At 36.9% G+C, this 22,876-nt stretch overlaps 5 protein-coding genes across 7 annotated transcripts in view; 3 read left to right on the forward strand and 2 right to left on the reverse strand.

Annotated features, from left to right (window-relative positions):
* Positions 1–4,430, forward strand: part of LOC104814929 (uncharacterized protein At3g49140) — a 5,527-nt gene extending 1,097 nt beyond the window's left edge. Inside the window, exons 3-11 of the mRNA XM_010543176.1 lie at positions 410–629; positions 968–1,070; positions 1,185–1,249; positions 1,700–1,852; positions 1,960–2,133; positions 2,253–2,558; positions 2,864–3,016; positions 3,220–3,315; positions 3,960–4,430. Coding sequence (XP_010541478.1) covers positions 410–629; positions 968–1,070; positions 1,185–1,249; positions 1,700–1,852; positions 1,960–2,133; positions 2,253–2,558; positions 2,864–3,016; positions 3,220–3,315; positions 3,960–4,064 — 1,375 coding nt within the window. The 3' untranslated portion in view covers positions 4,065–4,430. The remainder of the gene's footprint in view (positions 1–409; positions 630–967; positions 1,071–1,184; positions 1,250–1,699; positions 1,853–1,959; positions 2,134–2,252; positions 2,559–2,863; positions 3,017–3,219; positions 3,316–3,959) is intronic.
* An 869-nt stretch (positions 4,431–5,299) lies between these two features.
* LOC104814930 (putative septum site-determining protein minD homolog, chloroplastic) lies at positions 5,300–7,504 on the reverse strand. 3 transcript variants are annotated; one of them, XM_010543178.2, is made up of 3 exons: positions 6,811–7,504; positions 6,075–6,463; positions 5,300–5,520 (listed from the first exon to the last, which is right to left on the reverse strand). In XM_010543178.2, the coding sequence occupies exons 1-2, from the start codon at positions 7,447–7,449 to the stop codon at positions 6,104–6,106; spliced, it is 999 nt and encodes a 332-aa protein (XP_010541480.1). In that variant the 5' UTR covers positions 7,450–7,504; the 3' UTR covers positions 5,300–5,520; positions 6,075–6,103. The 3 variants fall into 3 exon arrangements, with proteins under 3 accessions (XP_010541480.1, XP_010541481.1, XP_010541479.1); XM_010543179.2 differs by lacking the exon at positions 5,300–5,520 and adding an exon at positions 5,567–5,696; XM_010543177.2 differs by lacking the exon at positions 5,300–5,520 and having other exon boundaries at positions 5,860–6,463.
* A 325-nt stretch (positions 7,505–7,829) lies between these two features.
* LOC104815132 (probable receptor-like protein kinase At5g24010) lies at positions 7,830–10,383 on the reverse strand. Its single transcript, XM_010543452.2, has one exon. The coding sequence runs from the start codon at positions 10,294–10,296 to the stop codon at positions 7,840–7,842; it is 2,457 nt and encodes an 818-aa protein (XP_010541754.1). The 5' UTR covers positions 10,297–10,383; the 3' UTR covers positions 7,830–7,839.
* Positions 10,384–16,452: 6,069 nt separating this feature from the next.
* Positions 16,453–18,081, forward strand: LOC104814931 (tRNA (guanine-N(7)-)-methyltransferase). The gene is made up of 2 exons (XM_010543180.1): positions 16,453–16,541; positions 17,027–18,081. Exons 1-2 carry the CDS (start codon positions 16,457–16,459, stop codon positions 17,776–17,778), a joined length of 837 nt encoding a protein of 278 aa, XP_010541482.1. The 5' UTR covers positions 16,453–16,456; the 3' UTR covers positions 17,779–18,081.
* A 3,115-nt stretch (positions 18,082–21,196) lies between these two features.
* The window catches only part of LOC104815133, a 3,726-nt gene continuing 2,046 nt past the window's right edge, over positions 21,197–22,876 (forward strand). The window contains exons 1-3 of the mRNA XM_010543453.2: positions 21,197–21,306; positions 21,763–21,853; positions 22,696–22,871. Of these exons, the coding sequence (XP_010541755.1) occupies positions 21,776–21,853; positions 22,696–22,871 (254 nt within the window). The 5' untranslated portion in view covers positions 21,197–21,306; positions 21,763–21,775. The remainder of the gene's footprint in view (positions 21,307–21,762; positions 21,854–22,695; positions 22,872–22,876) is intronic.

Below are 22,876 nucleotides of genomic sequence, written 5' to 3' on the forward strand. Positions count from 1 at the left end.
GTGTATCCTATTACAAGCTGGAGATGCCCCGTTTTATTTTTTGTTGCATTCTGCTTGATTTGCAAGTCTCATAGAACAACAGTTGCCGGTGCTCCACTGTTAGGTTTGGTAACAAGAAGGTGCTACCAATGAATGTCTTTTAGTTTTCTGTCTCTTGTTAGTTCATAAGGAACCAAAGTAACTATGGGATGTGTCCCTCATCTACTTATGCCCATGAATATTAAAACCATCAAAATCTCGAGTGTGATTGAACAGGCGATTAGGTGGTAAGACTTGTGGATGAAACTTGTAACTTTTTCTTTGCATATATGTTTCTTTATATCTCAGAGTGTCAGATTTTTTAGTAAGTTTGTTTTACGTAAGTTTTTATGAGGAAGATAATTGACATAACTTATATGCACATTACCAGGAGCGGGTTTCTGAAGTATAGCAGTGACTATTTCCCGAGAAAACATCTGAGGAAGAATAGGACCCAAGCCACAGCAGAGCATTTAGATTCAGCTTCAGAACCGAAAAAGCAAAACGGGAGATCAAGCTACCATCCTTCTGAGGATATTAGAGCATCCACATCACATAATAACAAAGAGGCTAGGCTTTCGCCTGCCGAAACCACTAGAACCATCATCGAGGTATTATATTGCATCTTGCAATAAGCAGAAGCTACATTCATGGTGTACAAAGCAATTTTTGCATCTTTGTCATTCTAAATTTGTGTATGTGTGCAGTCACGAGTTTATACTTATTACTTGCTCTCCTGTTGTACCTAGCTTCAGTATTTCCATCAGAATGCAATTTCTTGTTAGGGTTCTTTAAGCATGATTGTTTAAAGATTGTAAAGTAGACATTCCATCTCCATAAAATCTGAAAAGATATATGTTCTAATGTCCAGTTTGATTTTTTTTCTCCCTTTTATTTATATATACCTAGCTTTGTGTATCTATTATTTCCTGTAGTGTGTTATGTTCAGGTGAACAAGAAAGGAACCCTGATGCTATCAGGTGTAATTGGTGATGGAGTTCATGAGAATATTCTATGTCCGGATATACCTTACATAACAGATCAACATGGATGTAAGATGTCGATTTTTGATGAAATTTATCTTCACTTGTCTTTCGATCTCATGAATTTATTCAATTAACTTACCTTCTTCACACGTTGGATTGAAGTAACCTTATGTTCTCCAGGTATATACTTTCAAGTGAAGGATGACGAGGACATTCTGCAGAGTATTAGTTCTGATAATTATGTGGTGTGTTGCCTTTCTGTCATGCATCGTTTCTCTCCTATTACAAAACGAAGAAGAAAAATCATGAAAGAGTAAATATTGTGTACTTTTTGAGACTTAGCTTTCAAGAAAGTGATAAGTTATTTTCTTTACCTGTAGCAGTAGCCTGTAACCAAACCTGCTTGCTTAGTTTAATCACCTCTGTTTTCTTTCTTTTTCTTCTTACCTTCTGGTTTCTTGTTATAATTTCTCAACTTTCCAGTCCTGAATTTTGAACTTGTGAAACTTATGCATGCTCTGATGAGCTATCATCTTTATTTTTCAGCTTATTCATTTGCTTTCATGTATATGTATATGTATTTATTTGCTTTCATTTGCTTTCATGTATATGTGCTGCATCCACATAGGCTTCGTTGAATGCCTTATTTTGGCATGTCAAAATGTAGATAATTAATCAGTTAACATGCAATGCAGCAAGTAATTGTGGGTTTTGATACAATGGAGATGATCAAGGAGATGGAGTTGATGGATCCTTCTGACATTGATTTTGGAATCGAAGAAATTGAAGATGAAGAAAGTGAATCAGAAGATGAAGATGGAGAGGGAGAGGATGAAGGAAATGAAGAGGTCTAACTTTTCAACTTTTCCTTTTATATTTTTTACCATTAGGTACCATGAGAGGAATATGCGTGTTGCTCAAAATGCTTCATTAGGTATTGTGTCCTTGACTTCAGGATTGGGTTGTTGTTCTTGAAGATGACGAAGACGGAGATGATGATGATGACGATGATGATGATGACGACGATGACGATGACGATGATGATTCTGATGAATCGCTTGGAGACTGGGCAAAGTTGGAAACGATGCGGGCTTGTCATCCAATGTATTTTGCCAGGAGGATGACCGAGGCAATTCCTAATCCCAAAATAGGAACAAAAATTTATCAAATTCCTTCTGTCGTAATGAACTAACTATGAATTAATCATTATACAAGATAATTGAAACTTCATACTTTTGTCAAATTTAGGTAGCTTCAGATGATCCCGTCGATTGGATGGAGCAACCATCTGCTGGTCTTGCTATTCAAGGGCTCTTGAGATGTGTCGTTGTGGAAGATTATCCAGATATCCAAAAGCATATTACCCTTTCCGAATCTTCAAGCATTGACGAAAACAAACTTGCAGAAAACATGGAAGAGAAGCTTGAAGAAGTGGGTACAATGAATGGCGATGAACCTGAAATAGATGCATCTGGTGATAAATCAAGTAATGGTGTATCCTATTACAAGCTGGAGATGACAAGAATTCAGCTCATTACGGCACAAGGAGACCAGGTTAACAATAAAGGCTCCTTCTTTGTCTTTACTGTTCACGTTGAGCTGTTCAAAAGACTAATTTGTCATTGTCACAGTTTTTCCCTTGGATTTTACAATGATGATGATGATTATGAAATACTGAGGATAAAAAACTTCGAAATCAAATCCGTATGTTTTTTCTGTTCTTAGAGTCCTGAACTTAAAGAACTTGTGTTGCTAATTGGCAGATCACATGCTTTCCATGTCAAGCTATACTTCTAATAAATCTCTTATTTTCTCTTTAGCAAGGTATGAACTAGTTGTGTTTTTATGGTCCTACACAGACTGATGTTGACGTGGAAGACGTTAGGAAAGCAAAACCGGATGCTATTGCTCATGCATCTGCGGAAATCATAAGACGCCTGGAAGAAGGTGGCGAGACTCTAATTCAAGCCCTCAAATCTCTATGTTGGAGGCATAATGGTATTCAAGCAGAGGTAAATAGCCAGATCCCGGATATATAAGACATAGTACACTTAGATGCTGGCATTTGACCAAGAATTTTGCATAGATTTCACAAGAATTCATGTATGGCGGTCCATTTGTGGCACTGTAAATATGCAATCCATGTTAACTAGAAAGAAAAAGAAATCAGCTGTTTTATGGTTTAAACTTTGATTGTTATTAAATTCTTTTGCAGGAAGTAAAGCTTATTGGGATAGATTCCCTTGGTTTTGACCTCAGGGTTTGTTCAGGAACACAAATTGACACGTTGCGGTATTCATTCTCTGTAAGGGTACGTTGCATTTTTTCCCGGATCTTCTTAAATCTTGTTGCTAATCTACAATGTCTAAAATTTTCATACAAGGGTTTAGGGTTTAGGATCTTAAATCTCGATGCTTTGATTAGCTTGAGGCTATCTTGGCCAGTTTTCTTGTGAAATCACAGATACGGTTAGGCTTGATGAAATCAGAAACAATACTGATGTTGAGAGCTAAAAACGAAACCTTGAGAAGAAAAAATAATGCAGATCCAATATTTTCTCCACCAATCCAACACTCCTCCCATTACCAAACCCTGATTTGGATGATCTTCTCTAAGTAAAAAAGTCTGCCTGCACTTGCCGATTGTCTTTGCTTCAGCCATTATGAACCACAAAGATAAGTTTAGTTTCTAGCATGGTAATTGCTGGGGTTTGCGTGGAAAGGAAAGGAAACTGAGATATGATTTTGCATGCCTAACTGATACTAGAACATTACAGTGTCTGATCTGTTTGTCCTCTCCCTTTTTGCACTTGTATTTAAGGATGATTAAATTTTTTTTTCTTTTAGGAATATGTTGGCAACTAAGTTTATCTCACTTTCAGATGTAACTAGGTAGGGATATTCACTAGAAACCTATCTAGTTTGTCCAAAGTGTGAAACTTTCTTGATCTTGCAGGCGATAACAGAACAAAGTGCGGAGAGACAACTTAAGGAGCTGCTGTTCCCAACAGTCCTTCCTAAGCTTCAGAAACCAAACCGGACGCATCAGAAGGAGTGCTGATGCACATTTTTAACCGACAAAAGCTAAAAAAAATACAGAACTCAGATATGGGTCCGGTCCCATGACTCAAATCCAATCTCCATCTTGGGATCATGAAATGAAGCAACAGATGCGAACTGAAATCAACCGTTGAGATTTATATGGAGCTCCCGACGGGGTAATGGCTGATTGGGCGACTGTCTTGGGAAAACAGGTTGCTGGGTTCCTGGATATGTGTTCAGTCTCTTGTCTTTGATGTTTCAGTGTTATTTAAGCACTTGTGTTCTGTTCAAGTTTCTGGGTTCAATACTGGAATGCGCATTGAAGTTTCCAAGCCATTTTCAAAGTGTGTATCTTTTTGAAGCAAAAAGATCTATTAGGAGACAAGTCAAGATTAAGTACTTAGCTAAATATAATTAAAGACAACTCTAATGGATTATTCATAGATTATTCTTGATCAGGGATTAATAAAGATTCTCATCCATATATTATTTTATAACACCTAAACCGACATAATCATCAAACATAACTCTCTGGGGCTAGAGCCATGATTCACAAGATTGTAGTTTGGTATATATGTTGAGCTAGAGCTGTTCCAATAGCCGGCTGGTTGGGTAATCTCTTAGAAAGAAAAGGAAAGTTTTCAAATCTTAAATGTCTGAGTTTTGTTGTGGTTGATCCAACTGTCCTTCTGATTCAACATTATAAGATTTCAGTTTTCGGTTGGTCCGCATGAACAATTTAACTGTTTATTGGTAACTTAGAAATTGAAATCTGTGACCGGCCCAGACCCAGACTGAACAGGCATAGGGTGTTTACGATGGAATCAAACCGATCCGGTTATAGATATATGTTAAACCAAGTTTTGTCACAAATGACCACTGTTAAAATATGACTTCATAAACTCCCCCAAGTAAAATCAAGATCTCATATAGGCCTAAGAGAGGGTCCATGCTCGAACTGAACACTACAATTCTCCATCAAGATCCTACTGCTCTAGAAGCTGATACTTAAAACCCGAAATTCTCATTCAGCAGTCGCAACTCGATGGTCGTATGATCGAGATTGAACCACCCACGAACAAATTAGTACTGGAAATGCGCCAACATTAGTTTTTGTAGCATCATCACCATCTATCTTAATGGCTATAAAGAACAGGGCAACTCCAGTTCACTTCTGTTCTGATCAACTCAGCTGAGCCACTACCAAAGATCATTCGGAACTGATAATACGTTTCTATTTTGGGAGCGGAACTCAAGAACATCGAGAACAAAAGGGCACCAAGTTCAAGTTTTTCCTCATCAACAAACTAGCACTTGAACTCTCTAAATATCCATCAAAAGAACATCTGTTGTCCAATAGTCTCTTCGACGATATCATGACAACCTAGGTTACTATCCAAAGATGCTAAGAGCTAGAATTAAGTTTGGTTACGCACAAAGGTCAGCTAAGCCATCCAAAAGCATAAGTATGCAACCTATAGGAAGAATTTAAAATTTAGATAAACTGATTCATGAAACAAAAAGAACGAACATTGGGAACCAAAAAACATAGCATCAAAGCTTGAACAGAAACGTGCTCGCACTAGAACTCTATATTGTCAATCGAATGATTGTACTTCCTTAAAGAGCACACAATATCATCATCTAGTTCCTGTACAAAAGATGCATACGAGAATGAAAGAAGAACAGTTCAGGTTCTGATAAGATCAGCTAAGCTTACCACAAAAATCAATATTCGCATAGGCGTGTCACTCACATCAGATAGGCTAAGCTACCACACACACACAAAAAAGAAGAAGATATTTGCATAAGCATTTGACATTTCAAGAACTCAAAAGATAGAGATCTCAAAGTTTACAGAAAGGGACAGAGAGCAGAAGCCAATAACATCAAAAACTGAAGGGCATAAAACCAATCATTAACACAACAAACAAACTAGCACTATAACTCCATATGTCAAACAAAGGAACCTACATTCTCAAAGAATCGATAAAATCGTCTAGTTCCTGTACAAAAGATGAATACATACCAGACAAGTTCCATTCCCATCTGTTCCATTTAGCCGCCAAAAAACGAGAAGAACCCGCGTTTCTTGGGTTCTTCCTCCACCATAACAGCCTTCATACTATCTTGCTCCACCAGCCTCCAAGCCGCCTGCTCGAAAGCCAATCCCGCAAGAGTGGGAGGCTTGTTTAAAACAAGCGGGTAGCCTCTGTTTGTGCTTCTGATAACCTCGGAATCTTCAGGAATCACACCAAGTAAAGCCAAACCCAGCATCTCTTGCACGTCTAACACTGACATCATATCCTCTCCTTTGATCATATCCGTCCTCACACGGTTAACCATCATCTTTATGTCTCGAATTCCGTCACATTCAAGCAGACCAATAACCCTATCAGCGTCTCTGAGCGCTGTTATGTCAGGAGTTGTCACAAGAACTGCTTCGTTTGCCGGAGTTATGGCGGTTATGAATCCGGCATCTATTCCAGCAGGACAATCGATGATGATAAAATCTGGGGAACCCTCTTCTCTGGTTTTTAAGGCATCGACGATCCATTCCAATGCTTTTCCCCCAAACCCCATGTGAAGTTTCGATCTAGGTTTTGAAATGCAGAGCAACTCGAAATTCGACCAACGTTTATCGCGTACCAGAGCCTGGTCGAGACGACAATCTCCATTGAGGACCTCAACGACTGTATAGTTGATTCGATTCTCCAGGCCTAGGAGAAGATCCAGGTTGCGGAGGCCGACGTCGGCGCTGTTATGTCAGGAGTTGTCACAAGAACTGCTTCGTTTGCCGGAGTTATGGCGGTTATGAATCCGGCATCTATTCCAGCAGGACAATCGATGATGATAAAATCTGGGGAACCCTCTTCTCTGGTTTTTAAGGCATCGACGATCCATTCCAATGCTTTTCCCCCAAACCCCATGTGAAGTTTCGATCTAGGTTTTGAAATGCAGAGCAACTCGAAATTCGACCAACGTTTATCGCGTACCAGAGCCTGGTCGAGACGACAATCTCCATTGAGGACCTCAACGACTGTATAGTTGATTCGATTCTCCAGGCCTAGGAGAAGATCCAGGTTGCGGAGGCCGACGTCGGCGTCAATGGCGACAACGAAAAAGCCGTAACGTGCGAGAGATAGGCCGACATTGGCGGTCGTTGTCGTCTTGCCGACACCCCCTTTGCCAGAGGTGATAACCACCACACGCGGCGTTTCTCCGGCGAGCTCCGGCTTTCGGTTCCATTGGAGAACGCACCGCACTGGACTTGGTCTGCCTGGGTTCACCGGTCTGGATTTGATGGATGTCGGGCACGAGACTAGGGTTTTGGGGACGAACGAGGACTGAAAAAATGAAGGCCGAGGGTTCGTGGAAACCACTCGCAGAGACGACGACGCCATTGCAATGCGCTTCAGCTGTCTCTTCGGAGAGACAGCCCGACTGAGAGAGTATCTGGGTGCTGAAAAGCGCGAGGGTTGGGTAAAATAGAGGCTAAACCGGTTCTTGTAAACCTATCTTCCCCGGTTAATTGTAAAGCAAACCAAAATCTCGGTTAACTCAACAACAAATAAAAAATGCTACATACCGAAAAGAAAATTACTTTTCCGGTTTTATTGTCATGATTCATCCTTCGTATATGAACTACAATATATGCTCTATAGTACAAGCTCATACAAATCGAACCGATTAATACGAAAAATAAATACACCACTCAACAAACCGAATTTGAGATACCGGTTTTTACCGGTTTACGATGACTAAACTGTAAATAGTCTACAAACTCCGTTTTTTCATCTGCCTTCCTTCGTCATTAATTGAGAGAACACTTGACTGCTGCTTATGTCTGAACTTCCATCTGCATTGTCCCTCTCAGTGTTCGAGCCACTAGATGGGTCCCACGGAGCCAATTCCAAGCCAGCGATGTTTCTAGAACCTTCTCGAGGCTCGCCTTCAGACTCAGACCCCTGAAGTTGAAGCACGTGTTCTAAGTTCCACAAGACGTCGCCCATCGTCGACCTATCCACGCCATAATCTGCACAACACTTCTCTGCAGTCTCCCCGAATTTCTTCAAGGAGTTCGGGTCGATCTGCCCTGCGAGATTTGGATCGACGATTTGATCGAGCATGCCTTTCTTTTGCCACTGCATTGCCCATTCCGCAAGATTCACTTGTTCTCGAGCAAGCAACGGGTGGACAGCCGGTCTGGCGCAAAGAACTTCAAAGAGAACGACCCCGAATGAGTAAACGTCGGATTTGTCAGTGAGCTGTTGTCTCCTGAAGTACTCAGGATCAAGATACCCAAAGCTGCCTTTCACGCCGGTGCTTACATGAGTCTCGTCGAGACAAGGGCCGGATCTCGAAAGTCCAAAGTCCGCAACTTTGGCCACATAGTTGTCATCCAGCAAGATATTGGTGGATTTGATGTCACGGTGGATGATTCCCTGCGCAAAACCCGTGTGAAGGTAATGAAGGCCTCTGGCTGCACCGATGCAGATCTCGAGCCGTTGTTTCCACGACAGGGGAGGGTTTGTTGTGGAGCCATACAGGTGACTCTTGAGCGGTCCCTTTTCCATGTACTCATAAACCAGTATCATTTCTGATTGTTCTTCGCAAAACCCGACAAGGGAAACAAGATGGCGGTGACGGATCTTAGAGAGAACAGTTATTTCGGTATGAAATTCTGGCAGGCCCTGTCTTGAACCGGGCACGCCTCTCTTCACAGCAACTTTGGTGTTGTCACTCAGAACTGCTCTGTACACCATACCGAATCCACCCATTCCAATGACCAGACTTCTTTCGAAGTTGTTAGTCGCGGATTGTATTTCAGCAAACGAGATTCTCAGAGCATCGTAGCCATTTCCAGTTCCTCCGGATGTTCTACTGTAAGAAATCCATCCAGTGCTCTCCGAACGTTTGGATTTATGTTCTTTCTTGTTGCTCCGTCCGCATATACAAAGAACGAACAAGAAGACCAGAGACAAGAACACAAGACCTCCAAACACCGAGCCAACCACAACCCAGACGATGTTCTTCTTCCGGGTTGCAGCTCTTGAGCCACCCGGATTCAGAACCCTCATTATCTCCACACCATTCAGTATGGCATTGGACCTTGCTGGATTACTCAAATCAGATGGTCCAACACTTATCTTCATCATCCCTGAGCGATCTGATTCAGCCACAAAATCAATGTACACCGGAGAAGCAAGCACGTGAAACGTAAGCGTGGAGAGATCAACGTCCTTATAAGCAAGGTAATCATTGATAAAGACATTGAAGTAGAGCTGGTTGAGTGAAGGGCTAACAATGTCACAGAAATGCAACCGAACCAAATGTGGAACACCCTTAATACCAACAGGGAAACCCCAAGAGACGTTAAACCTCGCCTGCAACTCCGAGTTGTTGTCCCGATTCATCTCTTGTGCCGTCATATAAACATTGTCCGGAGCGATTTCTCTCGTCGCGCCACCAGTCTGATAGTTGGGAGAATGAGAGGTGGCGACACGTTTCGCAGCTGATTTCAACAGAAGATAGTCCTCATCAACAAGCCAAGACCTCCACAGTGTATCGTTGAACGGTGTCAGTTTCAGTCCACCGACATTGATCCTATGAACAGTCTCCAGAACTCGGGACGACACGTTCCAGAATTCTTGGACAAAATTGGCGGAAACAAACTTCGTTCCTTGATCAATAATATAATCCTTCGGCGCCGAGAATACTTCTATCGCGTTGACGAACCCAAACCCAGATGGCTCCATCGAAATAAACGAAATCTCCATAAACGGGTCATTGATTTTCAGCACAAATTCCTTAACCACGACGGATTTAGCACTAAACCCGTTCAGCACCGGGAACCCATTAACCAGGACACGAAATTTCGCCGACCTTAAGTCAAAATTTCGAGCTTGAAACGGTGAGAAATGGAGACGAACAAAGTGAGTACCGTTCTTGGCGACACCTAGCTTGTAGACGGACGACGACCCTCCGCGGAAAACTCGAGCCGTGCGGTACAAAACCAGCGAACCCGGATCCGGGTTCATGTCAGAAAGCGAAACGGATCTGTCAGAGGAGAGAAAACCCGAGCCAGGTCTCACGTCGTCGCCGATGAAGAGTCGGGTGGAGAAGAAGGAGACATTAGCGGTGGAGCCACAGTTGATGAGGTAATTGTCAGCAGGAGTAAATGAAGCCGAAAAAGCGTTAAAAGGGGAGAGAGAGAGATAGAAGAGGATTACAATTTTGGAAAACGCCATAAGAGAAGCTTTGGAATTTTCTCTGCATAGAAAGTTTTGAAGTATAAAAAGAAAGAGAAAGTGTGGGAAGAAGAGCGCATTTGCTGTTTTCGATCTGTATGATCTCTTCCATTGATTTCCATTTTCCACTAAGGTCTTTGTGGAAAGGAAAGTGCTTCAAGGTCCAAATCATTATGCAAACACGTTTGCGTATGTGAAATCAAAACGAGCTACTTAAATATAATTGACTTTTAATTGGAAACTAATATAAAGATAAATACAAACAATGTGCAAATAAATCTCATGCAACGAGAAACGGATCCTATTTAGATGGGCTGAGCCCTAAAGGCCCAATAAAAGGAAAAAAATAAAGAAATGGAAGTATAATATCCTTGTTTACTATTTTTTTTTTAAAAAAGATTACCATGAAATGGATATTTCCTTTTTTTCTCGAAAAAAAATGAGAGATACGAATTCCTTCTCCCGTCAGGTGATGGGATCAAATCCTGTACGGACTGAGATTATTCTCTCCCTCTCTATATATACAGTGTACCATCTGTTCATCTCCACAACCGCCTCTTTCTCTCGTGAGTACCGTTTTCTTGCATCCCAAGAAAATGAAGAACCCTCAGAAATCATCCCCGAACGCAGCCTTTGATACAATAAAATTATTTAAACATCAGAATGATTATCGTGCACAAAAAATTATAAAAGAAATATGAAATGTTCAAAATCATACAACTGATATATTATATCCAACAATTTATCTAAATGTATATCAAGTCATTCTCTAGTTATATTATCATATTTTATTTGAATGATGAATTATTAGTATTTAGATAAAACAGAATGAATTATAAAATTATCATTGTTTTGCCAAAAATTTTGTTTTAAACCAATTAAGTATACAATAAAGTTATTTAAACATAAGAATGATTATCGTCGGCAAAAAAGTTATATAAGAAAGATAAAGTGTTAAAGATTATACAAATGAAATATTTTGTCTAATCATCCATCCAGACGTATATCAAATTATTCTCTAGTTATATTATCGTATTTCAAAATTTGAAACATTATTATTCTTCAATTTTTTAAAAAATAAACTTTAAAGTGCTTAATAGATAAATACAATATTGAATATTATATCATATAACAATATTGTATTTATTTATATGTAAATATTTGTATATATGAATTAAAGTTATCTTGTACTAGCTAAAGGGATCGTTGTTATTTGATTCTCTTCATCGTAAATCATAAGATCATGAATCAATTTATATTTAACATTATCAGTTGTTTGCCATCTATTTTTAATTTAGTGGTTATTAGATTGATATTATTGATATGTTCATTTCTTATATTTTGTTTTTGATATTAGTATTTTTAGCAATGTTAATTATGAGATTCTCTCATAATCAGAGACTGTGATTACATAACCAAATCTCGGTTTTTGGTCTAGGCGAACCAAATTTGAACAATGTAGGCTCAATCTGCAGCTTCCTTCGCCAAATCGCGAGGTCTGAACGTCTCTCAAACTCTGATTGATCGTCGATTCAGTTCGGAGTACGTCACATCCGACAGAAAGCGCGCGTTTTTGGTCAACACCTTGGTTCTGGTAATTGTTCTCCTTTTAGCGTTTGATTTTCAGTTAATTATTTTAAACCATCAAATATGTATTTAAATTAAAAAAACAATCTTTAAATTTGTTTTGGTTTAAGATGAGGTAGCATATAAAATAATATCAATCAAAAAACAATCTTTAAATTTATTTTAAACCATTTGTAGATTTTGTTTTAAATCAATTAAGTATACAACAAGTTATTTAAACATCAGAATGATCACCGTGCAAAAAAAAATAATATAAAAAAGATGAAAAGTTAAAAATTATACAAATGAGATATTCTGTCCAATCATCCATCTAGATGTATACCAAGTTATTCTCTAGGTTATATTATCGTATTTAATAACTTGAAACATATTATTTTTTAACTTCTACAAAATAAACTTTGAATTGTTCAAAATATAAATACAATATTGAATATTATATTGTATAACAATATTGTATTTATTTGTGTAAATATATTTATGTATGAATTGCAGTTACCTTGAATTAGCTAAAAGGGTCGTTATCAGTTGTTATCTTCATCGTAAATCTTAAAATGATGCATCAATTTATATTTAACATCATCAGTTGTTTACCATTTGTTTCTAATTTAGTGGTTATTAGTTTGATATTATTTTTTTGGTAAAAGGTGTAGTTGTATTTTTATATGAGCAAGTACTATAAGAGTTTTATTATTCTACATAGTTTAATGATAAAAAAACGAAAGGTTTACAAATACAGTTCTTAGTTTTAATACTATTGATATGTTGATTTCTTAGATTTGACTTTGGTATTAGTAGGTTTTTACAAATGTTACTTGAAGATTATGAGATAATTTAACTTTAATACTATGAATTGTGATAAGATTAAATTTAAATATAATCATCTATTATTATCGCATTGTTAAAATATTATCATTATTCAACTTCTAAAAAAATGAATTGTTCAATATTCAAAGTTTTAGCAATATACAAATACAATATTGTCAATTCATCAAAGGACTAATAATGTTGATAATTTAGCATAAACAAACACTAAATCCTAATGTATATTCGTCAGTTTCGAATATATTTGATTTGAATAGTGAATTATTGGTGGTATTTAGATAAAATAGAATGGATTACAAAATTATCATTGTTTTGCCAAAGATTTAGTGAATTATTTAAGTATACAATAAATAAAATCATCTATTATTATCGCAATGTTGAAATATTATCATTATTCAACTTCTTAAAAAAATAAATTGTTCAATATTCAAAGTTTTAGCAATCTACAAATACAATATTATTAATTCATCAAAGGAATTTGATAATTTAGCATAAACAAACACTAAACCCTAAAGCATATTCGTCAGTTTCGAATATATTTGATTTAAATGGTGAATTATTGATGGTACTTATAATAAAATAGAATAGATTACAAAATTATCATTGTTTTGCCAAAGATTTTTGTTTTAAACCAATTAAGTATACAATAAAATTATTTAAACATCAGAATGATTATCGTGCACAAAAAATTATAAAAGAAAGATGAAATGTTAAAAATCATACAACTGATATATTACATTCAACAATTTATCTAAATGTATATCAAGTTATTCTCTAGTTATATTATCATATTTTATTTGAATGGTGAATTATTGGTATTTAGATAAAACAGAATAGATTATAAAATTATCATTGTTTTGCCAAAGATTTTGTTTTAAACCAATTAAGTATACAATAAAATTATTTAAACACGAGAATGATTATCGTTGGCAAAAAAGTTATATAAGAAAGATAAAGTGTTAAAGTTTATACAAATGAAATATTTTGTCTAATCATCCATCCAGACGTATATCAAGTTATTCTCTAGTTATATTATCGTATTTCAAAATTTGAAACATTATTATTCTTCAACTTCTAAAAAAATAAACTTTGAATTGCTCAATAGATAAATACAATATTGAATATTATATACACCTCACGCATTTGTGATACACGCACGGATGTTCAAGGATGATGGCTCGGTGATAGTATGGATATTCGGTAGGCTTATGAGCTTCTCACCGAATGATTCCAAGGGATAGTGATGGAGAAGTGTTTTAGATTTATGAGCACTCACGTTGCACTTAAAAAAGAATGGGACAGGTGACACCACAAAGAGAAATAGAAGACTCTTTGATTCCGTCACTAACTCTTTAGCTATGGCTTGAGAATCTCTCTCAAACCTTAACACAAAGAAAACTCGAAATTGCTTGTACTTGCTCAAACAACACAAAATAAGAAGAACAAATGCTCAAATTTTTATTCTGAATCAAGTCTGTTGAATTATGACATAGAGACAATCTTAAATAGACTAACAACCAAAAGAAAAAAAGAAAAATCGAGCAACAAGAATTCTGTAGCAATCTCCCTTTAACGGCTGGTAGCAAATATGACAAGAAATCAATCTCTAACTCAGTTATGGTAAGTCTTCAATTATGCAGGAATCAATCAAGTATCCCATGAATAATGCTTCCCAAGGATTCTCCAACGGCTATAAGGGTCTTGTGATCAGATTTTTTACTCCAATGACTTATTGTGGCAACAGAATTCAGGTAGGGTCGTGACTGTTCAGGTGTTCCACAACGAAAATGATGAACCAGGTGTTGGACAACAAGAGCTCAAAAACGAATAGGCTCTTGTTGCTTAATCTGCAAGCTTCTTCGGTTCTTGGATTGTCTTCAAGGGTCTTGGCCACGAACTTGTTGATTCTTGGACTCAAATGTGACACTCGAATCCCGTTTCCCGTGAAAAAGATGTATCACATGGACTAAAACCAATAAAATAACATAACACAAATTTACGAGAATTTTGAAACTTTTATTTCATAAATACGCAGCAGAATAGTTTAACGTAACCTTTAATTATCACACGTTTGATCTTAAGAACAGTGCTAAAACGATAATTATAAAACACAAAATAAACCATCATGCATATCCTTATATCACATCAAATAAAATCACAATCACAATCATGTCTGTATGATCACATCATAGGGTTAATCCGTCAAATCCTCGTCAACAGGACAGTACTGACTCAATTTGTCAACTGGTACTATCCAGATGACGCGCCAGGTAATCCCAGAAGTGTGGTACTGACTCAATTCGTCAACCGGTACCAACACTAGTCCTCACCAATATAATTGTGCTGACTCAATTCGTCAACCGGCACGATTACATGGTTCATCGGTAATCACCCACGCAATAGTACTGACTCTACGTCATCAACCGGTACTGACTGCGTGACCCACTGGTCTAACTGACCGGCATAGTAGTACTGACTCAATTTGTCTACCGGTAGCACTATGTGTCCACACACACCTCGCACAGTACTGACTCAATTCGTCAACCGGTACTGGCTCCATATCCACACGTTTCTGCAATGGTACTGACTCAATTCGTCAACCGATACTATTACAGAAACACCCCCACACACACACCAGTGTTGACTCCAAGTTTGTCAACCGACACTGGTTCCACATCCACACATCTCCTAATAGTACTCACTCCACATCGTCAACCGGTACTATTACGGATACACGCTTTTGTAATAGTACTGACTCCACGCTGTCAACTGTACTATTATAGAAACACCACACGCACGCACTAGTGCTGACTCCAAGTTCGTCAACCGGCACTGGACACGTGTTCCTCCCCATCACACTAGTATTGACTCCACATCGTCAACGGTACTAGATTCTAGGCTCATCGGGATAACCTGATCACAAACATGCTTCCATCGTGCTACACCACCAGCCCATCGTAGGCAACATGAGTAAACTACAACATGGCATACACCGTGCATATCATCCCCAACGCCCATCACACATGTCACGGTACCCGACCCCGACCGTAGTACCGTTTAACGCCATGCATACTACCCCAAACATATACCGTTTCACTCGATGTTTGTCTCACGCTTTACCACGCGTTGAAGTTATTTAGTTTATTTCTTTTCTTTTCATCTTACGAATTCTCGTTGTTCCGGACACGTTTTTTCATAGTTCGGTCGGTCTATAAATGGATCGGATCAGTCCAAGGACGTCTTCGTTTCTTCCCAAAAGTAAACTTTTATACAAATCGAAAAAAATAAATTAACGATGTGTACACGTAAAAATTATCATTGATATCTATTTTATAAACCGTTTATATAATGATTTTCATATTTTTTCCCTTCTTTATTTCTTTAAATTCATAATTTTATAATGATTTAATTTTACAATTATATTTATTTTAAATCAAACAAATAATAGATATTGCTTTTACTAAATTCATATAAATAAAATTAAAAAAAAAACAATCTGTGCATCGTAGGGTCTCATCTAGTATGATATAATTTTGAATGTTCAGATTTATTTGTGGAAAACACTAAAATTTAGAAGAGTTCGGAGTTTATTTGATAAAAAAATAGTTAATTTTATTTTAACAAATTTGATAAATTGAGGTATTATTCTTCAAATTTCTTTATATTTTTCCAAACCGTTAGGCCGATTTTATGATCCTATCTAAATGTATTGGGCCCGTGATGGTCAGTTATGGACTTTGGCCCATGGTGAATGAGGAGAACCCTAATCGTCATCTTCTTCCGCGCGAGAAGCGAAGGGCAAAGGTTCTGGATTACGTTGTGCGTTATTGGATCTGGTGAGCACCTCTGAACTCTCGTCCTCCTCTGTTTTGTATGTATCTATCTGTATATATGCTTCGCCAATTTGAGAAGCCATATCCTTCCGGCATGATTATGCTTTTTGTCTACTCGTTGTTGTCGGACATGTTTGAGAACAGGGTTTAGGGTATATGTCCTGAGAATTGGTACTGCCCTTCTGTTTATCAGGCTTCGTCGTTTGCTGGATCATGATGTTCCTCGTATGGTGTTCCTTAGGGTGAAGAAAACCGTTGATGTTGTTCGTAGCATATACATATATATATGTGCATGTATAAGCCTTGTAGCATATGTGGGCGTATGTACAACAGTAAAAGCCTCGTTTAGTTCAGAAGCTAAGATTGTCCCTGATATTGCTCTGTTTTTTTGCCAGAGTTCAGTTAAGATTTACACAGGACATGTGGATAATCCCCTTAAGCATAGTCAGTGTTGCTTAACTGTTGTTGTCGTGTCTTTCTGTGCATAGAAATGATGGAAAGTGAGACTAAACCGGCGTTCAACAAGTCGACAGGTCTTCCACGGAAGCGATTCTATAGAGCCCGGGCTCACAGCAATCCTCTTAGTGACTCCCACTTCCCGATTCCGATCTCCCCAGCTCATGTGGACTACTCTCTTCACTTCCCCCAGTTCTTTGAAGCCGACAGCTCGAAAAGGGTTGAATTTGCTGACATTGGATGTGGGTTTGGTGGCCTCCTCATTGCCCTAGCCACTCTCTTCCCTGAAACCCTGATGATCGGGATGGAGCTGAGGGACAAGGTGACAGAGTATGTCAAGGAACGTGTCTCAGCGCTGAGGAAAACGAACCCAGGCCAGTACCAGAATGTGTCGGTTGTTAGGACCAACTCGATGAAGTTCATTCCGAATTACTTTGAGAAAGGACAGCTCGGCAAGATGTTTTTCCTCTTCCCTGATCCACACTTCAAAGAGAAGAACCACAGGAGAAGAGTGATCAGCAGTCACCTGCTAGACGAGTATGCGTATGTTCTGAGAGTGGGCGGGATCATATACACAATCACGGATGTGGAGGAGCTCGGGGAGTGGATGAAGTCTTGTCTAGAGAAACATCCGATGTTTGAAGCTTTGACACAAGAAGAGCTTGAAGCCGACCCTGTTGTCAAGCTCCTGAGCTCTGCAACTGAGGAAGGACAGAAAGTTGCCAGGAACGGAGGACAAACCTTCAGAGCGGTTTTCAGACGGATAGCTTACACTTCTTCGTGATTGTCTCGTCCATCCCTTCAAGGTTCTGTTACGTTTTCTACTTGGGGTGGTGAAAACATGTTGTTGCGGCTGTCGTGTGACGATAGATTTGGAGAAATGTTTTCCGTTTGCTGTTTTAATCAAAAGTCAAAACATGGTGGCATGAATGGAGTTTACACATTAGCCGCCACCTGAATTCTCTCCAAGCAGCTTTGTGCCATCTTCTAGAATATCTTTCTATTTAGATGCTCTGAAATATTGTACGAATATTTTTTTTTTTAAATAGGTTGATTAGATGAATGGATTATTTCATCGTTATTTTGATTTGTATTTTATTGTCTAACGATATCCGAATTGTTTGAAAATTTCTAAACTCCTTTTTCGTTTTTCGTCGTGGAAACTTATAATGCGATTGATGATGTTATGAAAAAATATCTTGTAGCCTTTTTAGTTTTTTTTTTCTGCCATAAATTACAATTTTTTAAGAATTTTTTCCTTTTATGTACAGAAATATGAATTATTGTTGTTGTTGTTATTATTATTATTATTATAGGTTTAAGGTGGATTGTCCTCGAGGGGTTAGGTCACCGTTATTACAGCAACTGGAATAGTGGCATATAGTTTTTCTTAATTATAAATGGGAAAATAAAATAAATAAACACCAAAATTTACAATTTTAACAGAAAATAATATTGAATTTTTGTTTTTATCAAATGAATATTAAACTTTTTTAAATGAATTTAAAAAACCTAAACTTTTTGTTTAATAAAAAAAATACATAAATTTTTATACGATTGTTAAAAAAATATTAAATTTTTTAAATGATTCAAAATAATACATGAACTATATATAATTGTCAAAAAAAACCAACGACAATAATTTAACGTGTTTGCATCTATTTATACCACGTGATCAAATTTGTTTATTTTGGCAATCGTAAAAGAGTTAAGTGTTTTTTTATAAATTTAAAAAATTTAATATTTATTTGATAAAATAAAAAATTTAGTGTTTTTTTATCAAAATTGAAAATTTCAGTGTTTTTTTTAAATTGCATTTACCTACTTTTTAAAATTAATGTCAGTTTCCATTTTGCATACTTTTCCCTATTTTAGAACTCGACAAGAACAGGAACCAACATCAATATAACCCATGATCTTGGTATAATAATTGAACAAAAATACTGTGTACGTATCTCACGTATCGATCGAATAGAAAACTCTTGAGTTATTATAATTAAAAAACCGATTTAAACCGTGTCTTATCTCCAATAACCGGTTTTGTGCAGATAATAGCAATTAGAAATTTATATATTGAAGATGCCAATATATAAATACGGTGAAGAACAGAGGCAATGAATTGTATTCAAGGCTTAAAAGCCAACACGATATTACACCAAAAAGCGTTAAATTCCCTTGTCCGCACGCACAAACCTATAAATAGTATTATATATGGTGTTATTTATTATTATCATTAATTTTAGACGTTGTAAGCTATATATAGTCTACCTACTACAAATTCAATAAAGAAAAAAATTTAACTATTCATTCAATCTATCATTTTATTTACAAATGTACTGAGATTTAATAATATAAAAAATCTTCCAAAATTTTGATATACAAAATTAGGAAGAGGCTCTACTTTAATTTTTAGAATTTAAAAATATAACAAAACATTATATTTATGTAAAGTCCATTTATATATTATGTTTGTTTAATTTGCAATTTTTGAAAAATTTAACTATTCATTCAATCTATCATTTTATTTACAAATGTACTGAGATTTAATAATATAAAAAATCTTCCAAAATTTTGATATACAAAATTAGGAAGAGGCTCTACTTTAATTTTTAGAATTTAAAAATATAACAAAACATTATATTTATGTAAAGTCCATTTATATATTATGTTTGTTTAATTTGCAATTTTTGTTTTTTTTTTTTGATAAGGGTTGTTGTATTACTATGAAATTTAAGTACATAGTGGAGAATGTTTAAGATTTACAAAAAAGTCAGACATCCAGCAAGTGGAAAGGTGTATCACCTAGTGAAGGCTTATCCCTCACACGTGGCTCCTGAAATCAGTGGAGAACCATAACTGAAGGCTACGGCTGGCTAGTTCTGGAGCCGCTTGGCGGAGTGCTGCAATGCGCATTCTAAATGTTCGTTCAATTTCCCGAATTAGATAGTGGGTATCCTGAAAGGTTTGCTTATGCAACCTGTGATTCCTTTCTTTCCAAAGAAGGTAAGTGGATATCTGCCAAATCGTAACGGCCGTCCATCGTCTGAACCTGCATCCTATAGAGCCCAGAAGAAGCTGTAGAACAGCCTGCCATGGAGAGTGCAAAGAAACCGGGATTAGTCTACCCAAGCTACCAAGGATGACCTCATTAGAGTAAGGGCATTTGAAGAAAATGTGGTCCCTGTTTTCCTCTGAATCCTGACAAAGTAGACAGCTAGAGTTGACAGTTAATCCCCATGATCTCAGTCTGTCTCTGGTAGGACATCGGTTTAAGTTTATGATCCAGCAGTTGAATGCAAACTTGGGTATATGTTGCTTGTGCCATATCAGTTTCGAGCATGGATCAAGCTGCAAATTTTCATTGACACATTTCCAAACCTTATTTGAAGAGTAATCGGAGGATACCTTGCCTAAGGTTTGCCAAACAACCTCATCAGGGTTATGAGTGAGACTGATCGGTGCGAAGTGGAGTGCTAGCTTGAGGGCCGAATCTGATCTCGGGGTGGCGATTTGCCAAGCACCACCCGAGAAAGCTTCAGAGACCCAGGCTTGGAGGGGGATGCCTATCTGAGACGGTCCGCCCCTACCAAAGAATCTGATCAACGGTCCAAGAGGTGTCCATGGGTCGAACCAGAATTTAGTTGTCCTCCCATCACCCAATCGGACACTGAAAAAATTTGCAATTTTTGTTATAAATAATTCTATGGAAAGGAAACGGTAACATATATTTAAACCCGTATTTATTATCTTAGCCACAGTCATCAAATTTTAATTTGTGTTCATGTTTCATTTGTAGATATTCAATTAATACAGATCTTGGTATCATGACTAACTCATACAATTTGACATCTAAAAACGAAAAATTACTGTTAATATATATATATATATCATTTACTTTTAAAGGATTCTATATATATTTTTTTTACTAAATATGTAGGTCAATTTTATATTGATTTTGATGCATCATTTTTTGTAAATGTTTTGGCAGTTAATCCAAATTGGTTCTCAAAACATAATATACGTACTTGCTGTGTATCTCGATTCCTACATGGCTCGATAGTTTAACTTGAATTAAAAAAAAAAAAAGGCCCGTGAAACCGTTAAATACTTAACGGCGGTTAACCGGACCCCACGTGACTCCGTTAATTATTTATCAACGGTTGGTGAAACCAAGCTCGCTCCCCTTCGTTAACTCCTCTCTCTCTCTCTCTCTCTCTCTCCCTCTCTCCCTGACAAGCTCTCTCTCTCTCTCTCTCTCTCTCTCTCTCTCTCTCCATTTTCAGAATGGTTTGATCACACATTGTGCATATATGTAAGTTTTTTTTTCTATAATATATATATTATGATCGTATCTTATAGAGTTCGTGCTCCCATTTTAGGTTAAATTTTATGTTTTTCAGTTATAAGAACATTTAACTATTGAGTTCTGATTATCACTTCATATTTGCAAAAGGTTATTTTATTTCATCTTAGCGTTACAAAACTTCAAAACAGTTTTTAGTATGATAACAAATGTTACATTCGCTTATAACAAAAACTACTAATGTATCTCTATTTCCTCGCCTCATATCCAAACTAATATAATGCAGGCAAATTTATGTTTGCGTTTGATTTTATCACTTATTTATATATTTTGTTAAAATAATGTTTCTATACTCACATATTATGGACATATAAATAATTTATTGTTGAAATTTAATTAATATGTAAGTATATATTAATTGTTTCATTTTTTTTTTGGGATGACAATGCTATCAATTGAACAAAGCGATTCACCGGAGATGGGGAAGAAAGGGAGTGGTGGGTGGTTCTCGACGGTGAAGAAGAAAGTCTTCAAGTCTTCGTCCAAGGACTCCAAGGTAATTACACATATACATATATATATAGATATATAGATAGATGTATGATATAATAATTAACATATTTTTAGGTTAACTTAACACAACTGGCATAAAATTGAAGTACAATATTATAAAATATATGATATAATGACGTAATTAAGAAGGCACAGATCAGTGATCCACCGCATAATTAATGCTTTGTAAGCAAGCAAATTTTGGTTTATTGTCTTTTTCATCTTTATTTAAAGGTAATATAGGAAAACACATTTTTGTTGAATTTCTATATACTTTATTATATATATAATAAAAACAAAATGTAAATACTGTGACAAGTTGAGCGCAAATTAAATGTTGGCCCATATATCTATTAAAGGCCGAAAACTATGGTCCCCTAATATTATTTAATAAAAAAAAAAGATAACTGAAAGATGATTTTCATGACAACTATAAATTAAATAAATCCAATCGTATCTTCCTTTCTCCCTCCCAGTTTTCATGTGCATTCCACTGTTCTCTCGCCATCACCCCAACCCATTTTGGCCATATAATGTTTTATATACACGTGACGCATCCACGTATATATATATATATACACGTGTGTGTATGTATAGATATCTATATATTTTGCACTAAGTGACATGTGTCAAACTTTTCATGGGCATGTATTTATTTTACATCTGATTTTGGTTTTTACCATTTATGTTTATCTATTTTGCTCCTTCAATATTTTACTAATTTACTGTAGTTGATGTAATTGACACGTTGGTCCATTTAGAATACTATCACGTAAATCATTATTATATATAATACACTTGTGAATTTCTCTAGAAGTTATATAATCGTATAATCATATACGGCAGAGAGACGGCAGCGAGAACAACAACAATGGGGACAGGTGGCAGCAGCACGAAGCTCAAGAAGTCGTGTCGTTTGAGCATTTTCCGGCGGAGAGTTCGCCGGAACTCTCCCACGACGTACAGAGCACCGCCTCAACTCCCGCTGCCGACGAACGCAAGCACGCCATGGCGGGGGCCACGCCCA

Source organism: Tarenaya hassleriana, unplaced genomic scaffold (genome assembly GCF_000463585.1).
Source record: "Tarenaya hassleriana unplaced genomic scaffold, ASM46358v1 Cleome22, whole genome shotgun sequence".
NCBI lineage: Eukaryota > Viridiplantae > Streptophyta > Magnoliopsida > Brassicales > Cleomaceae > Tarenaya > Tarenaya hassleriana.

What these genes read in the sequence shown, in the direction of transcription:
- LOC104814930 (XM_010543178.2), bottom strand. Translation starts at nt 7,449, where the DNA reads ATGGCGTCGTCGTCTCTGCGAGTGGTTTCCACGAACCCTCGGCCTTCA. An exon ending in TTCTTGTGACAACTCCTGAC is followed by an intron (nt 6,464 to 6,810) that starts ATAACAGCGCCG and finishes ACAACTCCTGAC; the next exon opens with ATAACAGCGCTCAGAGACGC.
- LOC104815132 (XM_010543452.2), bottom strand. Translation starts at nt 10,296, where the DNA reads ATGGCGTTTTCCAAAATTGTAATCCTCTTCTATCTCTCTCTCTCCCCT.
- LOC104814931 (XM_010543180.1), top strand. Translation starts at nt 16,457, where the DNA reads ATGAGGAGAACCCTAATCGTCATCTTCTTCCGCGCGAGAAGCGAAGGG. An exon ending in GTTGTGCGTTATTGGATCTG is followed by an intron (nt 16,542 to 17,026) that starts GTGAGCACCTCT and finishes TTCTGTGCATAG; the next exon opens with AAATGATGGAAAGTGAGACT.